Source organism: Tupaia chinensis, unplaced genomic scaffold, assembly GCF_000334495.1.
Source record: "Tupaia chinensis unplaced genomic scaffold, TupChi_1.0 Scaffold000478_3, whole genome shotgun sequence".
Classification (NCBI taxonomy): domain Eukaryota; kingdom Metazoa; phylum Chordata; class Mammalia; order Scandentia; family Tupaiidae; genus Tupaia; species Tupaia belangeri.
Window position 1 is genome coordinate 8,273,359 of NW_006159990.1, and position 9,561 is coordinate 8,282,919.

General features: G+C 38.8%; 1 protein-coding gene and 1 pseudogene across 1 annotated transcript in view; one reads left to right on the forward strand and one right to left on the reverse strand.

Moving 5' to 3' along the window:
• Positions 1 to 9,561, forward strand: part of MDN1 (midasin AAA ATPase 1) — a 188,372-nt gene that overhangs the window by 60,489 nt on the left and 118,322 nt on the right. The window contains 4 exon segments of the mRNA XM_006156121.3: positions 4,654 to 4,865; positions 5,421 to 5,524; positions 7,090 to 7,234; positions 8,079 to 8,175. Coding sequence (XP_006156183.1) covers positions 4,654 to 4,865; positions 5,421 to 5,524; positions 7,090 to 7,234; positions 8,079 to 8,175 — 558 coding nt within the window.
• Positions 601 to 1,424, reverse strand: LOC102483944 (thyroid transcription factor 1-associated protein 26-like; annotated as a pseudogene).

Sequence of the window (9,561 nt, forward strand, 5' to 3'; positions counted from 1 at the left end):
ATTAAAGCAGCTGAATTTCCACATGGCCAACTACGTTTCAAATCCCAGACCTGAAAATTATGTTCATGTATGCCAAAGTCCTGAGAGGAGAATGGAGGAGAAAGTTGCCATGTAGCCATTCTCCTTGGGGGATGATTTTTCACTTTCCATCTCTCTCTCTCTGGCAAGCACATGGAAAAATGTAAAAAAAAAAAAAAAAAAAAAAAATTGAAATAAAACTTTCTTTTTCCCCCAATTAGCACATATGGAGAAAATTTTACTTTAAAAAAGCAAAAATATTTGGGTATTTTTATATATTATAATTTAGCAGTCTAGTTAATGTTGACAAAAGTCACTGTTAGAAGTCATCCATCATGGTGGATAAAGGCGCTGGATTCCCACATGGCTAACTATGGTTCAAGTCCCGGACCTGGTGGCTTGCTTTTTCACTTTCCTATTCTCTCTCTCTCTCTCTCTCTCTGGTGGTCAAATCAAAAGATAACAATAATAAATGGAATTAAATAAATAAATAATTCTTTTTAAAAAAAGTCTTCCATTATATATACTAAAGAACATAAAGGATATTCAGATATTTTATCCCTGAAAGACAAAATGTCTGATTTAGTATTTTTCTTGTGTTTTTTTAAGAGGAGTCTCTGTTTGTAAATTCAAGGTTGCTTGACCTTTTTTATAGTCTTTTTGCTCGTTATTTTAAATACTTCATTTTCTTTTTTTTGTAGAGCCTTTGAGCTTCTTCTCTCATGTTTTCTTCTCTCACATTCTTGTTTCTTAGCAGCATGCTTAGCTTGTACCTGTTCACGTTCTTCTTGTGATTTTTGATTTGATGTTTTCTTTTTATTTTTCTTTGGAATTGTAATGTAATTTACTGGTTGGCTACACTGTTCTGGCTGAGGCTGATGAGCACTACACTGATCTTTAGACCAAGCCTGGTCAGTGCGACATTGTTCGTCAGGCAATAGCTCATCAACTTTTTCTGACAAAGGCTTGTCAACTTTTTTTAGTTGCTTCTTGAGTCTTTCCTCTTCATCTAAATAGCTGTGTTTCAGATGATCTGGGTATCAATCTATAAATTGGGATTCCTGTGATGTTTGAGTCTTCTTTTCCTTCCATAATAATTTCCTATAACTTTGCTGAACCTTAAGAGTTTTCTTTGAAATGCAAAGCCTTGTCCTTCGTGAATGCTGTCCATGCAGGCTTGCAGATTGTTAAGCCACCACATCTGCTGTTTGACCTTATTCTTGAATCCTACTGGAAAAATCACTAAGCCGCCCGACCCAAAACTCCCAGTCTGCCACCTTATATAGGCCTCTCTGGCACCATGACAGCTTCATTGTCAGAAAAACCAAAACAGACACTCTCAAAATATGTCATCAAGATAATCAATCCCCAGTCTAGAGTCCAGCTTGGTGTTGGTACCTACTCATCCTGTTCTACTTTTGGCAGAGAGATCACCTCATTTACATGTTTTTGCCACCCATAGCCCTGGAGAGTTGAGTGTCATGGTGGCTTCTCGCCCTCTCTCAAGGACCCAGGACGTGGCCACGTCACATGCCAAGTTGCAGGAACTACTGTGGTTTCTGAGGGACGCTCTGTTCACTTCTATTGCACATAGGTGTGGAGTTCTCAGACTCAGTGTGGGAGGAGCTCGTCCAGTTATCCAAAATACTGTTTTCTCACTGCAGTAGTTTTAGAAAAATATTCAAAGATATGCACTTTATCCTCCATGCCTACCGAGTGTTTGTTTAGTTCAATTTATCGAGGAGCTCTTAAGTGTCAATCACTCTTAAAGTCCTTGTGAGATTGTGTTCTTGAAGGGGAGAAAGCCAGGTAAGTATGTCATTACTTTGTGTTTGTGCATGTGGTACAGTTGAGCTAAATTCAGAGCTCTGGAGTCATAGCTCCTTTAATCGAGAATCTTTTGAATTTTGGTCCTCTCTGAGGTATGAAATGAAGGGAATGTCAGCTTTCTGCTTGGTTAAATGTCGGGCATGGCACGCCACTGTGAAGATTCACATGCTTTTCTCCCCTTTTGGTGTTCGTATATGATGACGTCAAGAACTTTTTTCTTTAGGTTTTGCTAGAGGGCATGTGTGCTTACTGGAGAAAGACAAAGTGAAAGAGGGAGAGTTAGGAAGTACGCCTGATGGTAGATAGTCATGCTTTAGTCTCTTCTCTATTTCTCCCTTCTTCCAGGATTCTGGGCAAGGGCACACATGTGTCTTTTGTATGTCCCCCCCCCCTGCCCCCAAGAGGTTTTTGCCCTTGAGAGAGACACAGAGACTGTGAGGGGGAGAGTAAGAAGGATGACCATGTTGTAATCCCTTCTCCATTCTTCTGGGATCTTGGGCATGCACACTTACATACGTGCAAGTTTCAAGGCACTGGATCCGGGACTCAAACTGCGATCTTCCATGTGGGAGTCCAGCGTTACAAGTGCTAGGCCATCTACTGCCCCCTGGTGTTTGTGTTTTTTTCCCTTAATTATTTTTTATCTTTTAAATAATTATTTATTTGATTTTGTCTATTTATTCATTTATTTTAATTTGACCAGAGAGAAACATGCAGAGAGAGAGAGTGGGAAAATGAAAAAGCAAGCCACTGTGATCGGTCATATGGCAGTGTCTAGCACCTTAACCATCATGCCATCTGCTGGTCCCACTGTGTGTTTTTCTCAGTCACTCGCTTGGTTACTTGAACTGTGCAGTTAGCCATGTGGAACCAGCAGCCTTAACCTCCGAGTGGCTCATGGATAATTTTAGTTTGTGCTTGTTAGTAGGTGAGCATCAATTATCAAATGAAATCTTTACATTTCATGCTTTTTAAAAGGAAATGTGCCTTGTTTTTTCCTGTACTTTCGTATTACTAGAAAGTGATGTCAATGAAATCTTCCAGTATATATCAGTGTAGATGCATGAGTTACTTCCTTGTTTAAAAAAGTGTCCACCGCTAGGGTAGCAATTGGCATGATGGTTAAGGCTCTGGACTCCCATGTGGTTGACTGCAGTTTGAGTCCCAGATCTTGCAACTTGAAAATCACACTGGGCGTGTTTGTGTCCAAAATTGCGAGAGGAGAGTAGAAAACTGGCATAGCTATCTCCCTGGGGATTGATTGATTTCTCACCTTCCCTTACTGTCTCTCTCTGGTGAACATATGAGCCCTGTGGCAAAAACCTAACAACGAAACAAAGCAAAACAAACCTGTTTCCCTCGTATATCAAACTTAAATTAAATTTAATTAATTTCTAAATCCTCAGCCACAGATTAGATGCTATGGAATAAGAAAGACTCTAGGGCTGGTCCTATATCACTGAAGTTAAGTGAGACACAGAGGAAGTTAAATCCCACGTGACTGATCCAGGTTGTGACTGACCCAGGTTTGAGTCTTTTTTTTTTTTTTGGAGAGGTTTTTGCTATATGGTGCGTGTGCTCGCAAGACAGACAGAGGGACAGAGAGATTAGAAAGCGGGAAATCACCCCACAGGGGGGATGGTCACGCCGCATTCCCTTCTCCTCCATTCTCCTCTCGGGATCTTGGCCATGCGTGTACACGCGCCTGGTGTGAGTTTTAAGCCACCAGGTCTGGGACATGAACCGTGGTCGACTACGTGGGAGTCCAGTGACATAGCCATTATGCTAACTGCTGGTCCCCTCAGGTTTGAGTCTTAATCCCAGCAACTTGAAAAATATGCCAGGCACATGTACGTGTCTACGATTCTGAGGAGATGGAGAATTGCAAGAGAAAGGGTTGTCGTTTTACTGTCTTTCTCCCCACTCCCCATATCTCGTGTGTGTGTGTGTGTGTGTGTGTGTGTGTGTGTGTGTGTGTATGTGTGTGTATACTTAAAAAGAAAAAAGGAGAGAAAAAAATGATGTAATTACTAAGACATTAAAGTTAAGCTGTGGAAGGAGGCGAACTATTGGAAATATCTGCCTTTATTTTGTGTCCTCCCTACCTGAATTTGTTTTTATTCCATTAGAAGAAATATTGTTCTCCCCTCCCCTCAGTTGAAAATGTGTAGGCTGAGATCAATGTCAGATGTATTTTTATTCAAAAATGTCTAAAAACCGTTTGGTCAGTTTTAATTAAACTTTATTTATCATTAAGTCCCATACATACTTATTTAAATATACTCATGTTATAAAAGGAAATTGCACCAGTAACTGTATCCCACCCAGCCAACTGTGTGGTTTGGATCCTAGCCTGGCAGCTTGAAAAACATACTGGGCGTGTGTGTGCTTGTGTCAAATCTGGATGGGAAGAAGAACTAGAGAAGGGGTTGTCGTGGTACCATACTACATTGCTGGATTCTCTCTCCCTCTTACCTTTCCTCTTTTGCTGTTTTTCTCTCTTTCTCTGTCTGTCTCTTTTTGGTGAGCACACATACCCTTTGGCAGTTGATTCAAATAAATAATAGGCTTTTTATTGCACAACTGGGAATATATTTTCATACTACTTATCTAATAATATATTTTACCTTTAGTATAGGCTCATTAGTCATTTCAGTGGGGAAAAGAGATTGTTATTTGAAGTTTTAACATAGATTTAAAATTTTGTAGTATTTCTGATTTTGAAACAAAATCTTGCACCTCCTATTTTTTGAGCTTTGCTGTTAAGTTCAGAGGTTTGTGAATCACATGTACATTTTGTTTCAGTTACAAACCAGTGGATCAGAAGCTGATCTGGCTACCTTTAAGAGAGGCATTTGAGGAACTCTTTGCCCAGACATTTTCCAAGAAACAGAACTTTACGTTTTTGGGGCACATTCAGACCTGTTACAGGCAGAAACGGTGGCACGATCTCCTCAGATTAATGCAGCACGTTCACAAATCTGCCGTTAACAAGGATGGAAAAGAGAATGACACTGGTAAGGACATGGCCCAGGCTGCTTGTGGGACAACAGGCTGGGGTTCAGTTGGCAGGACTAAGAACGAGTTGGTGGGAAGGATAAAGCAGCACAAACTGAAGTTTCCTAGGACTTTTGGCGAAGGTGATTGATTTTGAAATGCTGTTGCTGCTGTGATCCTTGGCAGGATTCCTCCAAAAACAGATGGCTGTTCATACTGATGTGCACATACTGCTTCGTAGTCAGTAAATCAGGTTTCCTCTGTGGGAGATTGGTAGCTTAACTTTTTTCCTGTGCTTCGTAGTCTACTAAACGAGAATAGGTATAACTACTTTCAAGGGTGGTTGGAAGGGATAAGTGAGCTAACTTATGCATAGGCGTGCATATCCAAATGAACTAATTTATTTAGTATGTGTCTGGCATGTGGTCACTACTATGCAAGTGTTTGCACCTTGTTTTTGACTCTGTAGTCTAAGATGCTTGGTATTTGTATGAGTTTCATTCATTAAATGTTTAAGGTTGCATGTATCACAAATCAAAATGTATATTAAATTCTTATCTTAATATTTTTCCTAGGGTTACTTATAAAGGAGAAATGGGAAACCTTTGGTCTTCAATTGAGTCATGCGCAACAACAGATGAAAATGACTGAAAATGCCTTACTGTTTGCATTTGTAGAGGTATATTTTGTTTTAGTTGCTTAGGTTAAGGAAATACTGATTTGATGCAAAAGATACTTCGTAGTCAGGTTACTATTTTATATTCTCTGTGTTGATTTTCTTTTTAAGAATTATTTTTATTTAGCTTTATTTATTATTTAAATATGTCTAGAGAAGGACGAGCAAGAGGGAGAGAAAGAGAGGGAAAGTGAGAAAGCAAGCTGCCAGGTTCAGGACTCAACTGCTATCAGCCATGTGGGAGCACAGCACCCTTACCCACCATGCCACCTGCTGGCCCTGTGTTGATATTCTTAGTGCTTGCTCTTTAAGATTTAAAATTTAAAATAATGAAATAATGATTTGGAGGGAAGATTTTGAAAACTGTCTTCTATGATAATTATAAGATCTTAATGCCATTTAAAAATTATTGAAAAATTTAAATCACAAATTGAAAAGTTACAGTTGCATATATTTATTGGGTACATAGGGTTGTTGGCATTCATGAATACAATGTAGAATAATTAAATCAAGCTGATGTATTTGTTGCATCAAACATTTTTGTGGTGACTACCTTTGGAATTGACTATCTTAGAGATTTTTAAATGCATAACACATTATTTACTATGCTTGCCATGCTATATAGTATATCTCAAAGGACCAAAAAAAGCACATGCGTGAATGTCTAAGATCCCTGGAGGAGAAGGGATTATAATGTGACCATCCCTCCTCGGGGGCAATTTCTTACTCTCCCTCTCACTGTCTTTATCTTTATCCCCCCACTACCACCCTTTCTCTAGCAAGTGCACCATACCCTATGTCAAAAACCTAAAATATATTAAAAAAAAAAAAAGAAAAAAGAAAAGGCAAGTGTTCTCACACAAAGCCTGTCTTTTCTGTACTAGTAGGGTATACTAGAGTGAATACATTTGTTCTGGTTTTTCTTTTTTTTTTTTTAATTTGTAATAGATTCTTTATTAGGATCTGCACAAAAACAGGGTATAAACCAATTTAATAATAAAGCAGTTTTTAAATTTATTTCAATTGAGTGGTAAGATTTGTGTTTGTTGCTCTTGAAATAGGATTTATGAAGAGGTTTTTGCTTTAGGGCGTGTGTGCTTGCCAGAGAGAGAGAGACAGAGCGACAGAAAGCGAGAAATCACACCAGGGGGGATAGCCACACCACAATCCCTTCTCGCACAATCCCTTCTTGGCATGAGTTTAAGCCAATGGGTCCAGGACTTGAACCGCAATTGACTACATGGGAGTCCAGTGACAGCCATTTCGCCAACTGCTGGTCTCCATGATATGTTATGTTCTGTCTGACCATCCATGTAATGAGAGTATCCAGTTTATTGCATGTCACTGTTAAGCTCGAAAATACTCTCCTGATCCTTTTGGACATTTAAAAAGTTAAGTTGGACTTTCTTCAGCAAATGTTTTAGCAGCCATTTGGCAGTTAAGGTGAAGGTTCACTGAGTGGGAGAGTTTTCCCTTCTGTTTCTAACCTTGTTTGCATCACTGCTCCTGGTCAGGATACCTTAATTTGAAATGGACTCTTTTAACATTTTACTTTATCTTCTTCCTAGGGTACGTTAGCTCAGGCTGTAAAGAAAGGCGAGTGGATCTTGTTGGATGAAATTAATCTGGCTGCTCCAGAAACACTAGAATGCCTCAGTGGTTTATTGGAAGGATCCTCTGGCTCCCTGGTGTTGCTAGATCGAGGAGACACAGGTAGTGCTTGATTCCTTGAGGTCTGACTTGATGCCAAACATTTTGGCCACTTTATAGAGTGAGGTTTTTTTTGATTAAATGGTTTATGTAGACCTCTCAGTGGAATTTGTTAATTTCTTATGCATTAATTTCTTTTTTAAATAAATATTTAATTTTACTTATTTATTTTAATTTTTACCAGAAAGACACACAGAGGGAGAGGGTGAGAGAAAGAGAAGTGGCCCCTCTTGTGTTAGATGGGATGGAGTATACAAACAGTCAGATAATTTGTCAAGGTATTTGGAATGTAGGTTATAGTCATACCTAGATCATGTCAGAATATACATTGGTGAATGGGTGGTAAAAGACAATTAACAGAGGACCAGCAGATGGTACAACCATTACAATTGCTGGACTCCCACGTAGTTGACCATGGTTCGAGTCCCAGACCCTGTGGCCTAATACTAAGCCGGGTGCATGTCCACAATCCAAAGAAGAGAATGGAGAAGGGATTGTGGCATGTCTGTCTTCCCTAGGGGGTGACTTCTTGCTTCCTGTCTTTTTGTCTCTGGCAAGCACATGTGCCATATGTCAAAAACCTCCTTTAAAAAAAAAAAAAAAGACGATTAACAGTGAACAAACACACTGTAAAAGGCTGTGGAATGGCAGCACTAAATGAATCTGGATGTATAGGTCTGGAAAGTGATGTCACTAGGGTTTCCAAAAATGCAAGGGTATTTTGAATAGCACCAACTTGGCTGATCATAGGGCAGTGTTGTTGGGTTGGGAGTTCTGGGAAGTTAGTGACATGTGGCTGATCACTCGATTGTTATGTTGTTGAGAATTTATAATGTTTTGTTAACAGAGCCACTGGTTCGTCACCCTGACTTCCGTTTATTTGCTTGCATGAACCCAGCAACTGATGTGGGTAAAAGAAATCTCCCACCAGGCATAAGAAACAGGTAAAGGGCATGGTTTCTGGAGACTTAGGAAAAAAATTCTCCTTACTTATTGATTGTCAGTATTAATATAACCAAACTTGAGAATAGCTTAAAATTTCTTAGACTATGGTAGACACATATTAGCTTCCTTATTTGTTATATTCTCCTTTTTCAAATGGTAAGTATATGGGGAGCTTCAGAACACTGGAGAATTCTTTTCTTTGAAGTGTTAGTTTGACACTGAGTGGGACATGGATAATATTAACAACAAAAATCTTTTTTCTTCAAGTAGACATTTAGCTGTTGGGAAAATTTCATACAACAGTATAGCATGTAATAATGTAGGTGCATTTAGGAACGCAGTGCACTGTGAAAGGATGAGGCTGTTCTGTGAAAGTACTTTTACGTTTCTTTCATTTTTTTTCCTAAGTTCTAATAAGAACAATATATTTAGTTGTTGGTGTTTTAGAAATGTCATCTTTAGGAAAAGATAATGACCACATTTATTGTTGGTTACATTTTTGTTTCAAGATTTAATATAAATCTGCTAGATCCTCTCTATTATAAAACTTATAAAAACTTACTGATGAAATTTTAGAAACTGCATTAATTTTTATTTACCCTTTTTTGTTTTAAGAATTATTTTTCTTTTGGGACCAGCAGTTAGAGTAATGGCTATGTCGCTGGACTCCCACGTAGTCGACCGCGGTTCGCGTCCCGGACCCGGTGGCTTGAAACTCACACCGGGCATGTGTGCGTGCGTGCCCAGGATCCCGAGAGGAGAATGGAGGAGAAGGGATTGCAGCGTGGCCATCCTCCTGGGGGGTGATTTCCCGTTTTCTATCTCTCTGTCTTTCTCTGTCTGGCAAGCGCACGTGCCCTATAGCAAAAACCTCTTAAAAAAAAAAAAGAATTATTTTTCGTTCTTTCCAAATACATATATTTGGAAAGAACGAAAAATAGTTATATGTGTGTGTGTGTGTGTATCTATTTAACTAGAGAGGGACAGAGAAAGAGAGGGAAAGTGAGAATGGATGCCGCCAGGTCTGGGACTCGAACCAAGGTTGGTCATGTGCGAGTTCAACACCCTTAACCACTATGGTACCTGCCGGCCCCAAATCTTATTTTTTATGGCAAAGGGCTTATTTTTTACTGCATACATTAGTTATGATCCAAAATACTCTTTAAAATTAAAATAAGGATAAATAAGTCTTAATTTTGGGCTGGTGTTTTATAGCCCAAAATACAATATTGTACAGAAGTAATAATGTGTAATAGGGCCAATTACAGTATCTTTTATATCATTATCCTTAGTTTCGATTTCAAGTTGAAAACCTTTTATGTTTTATAGTATAAGTAATTAAATGACTTATTACAATTTTTTTTTTTTTTTTTTTTTTTTGGAGG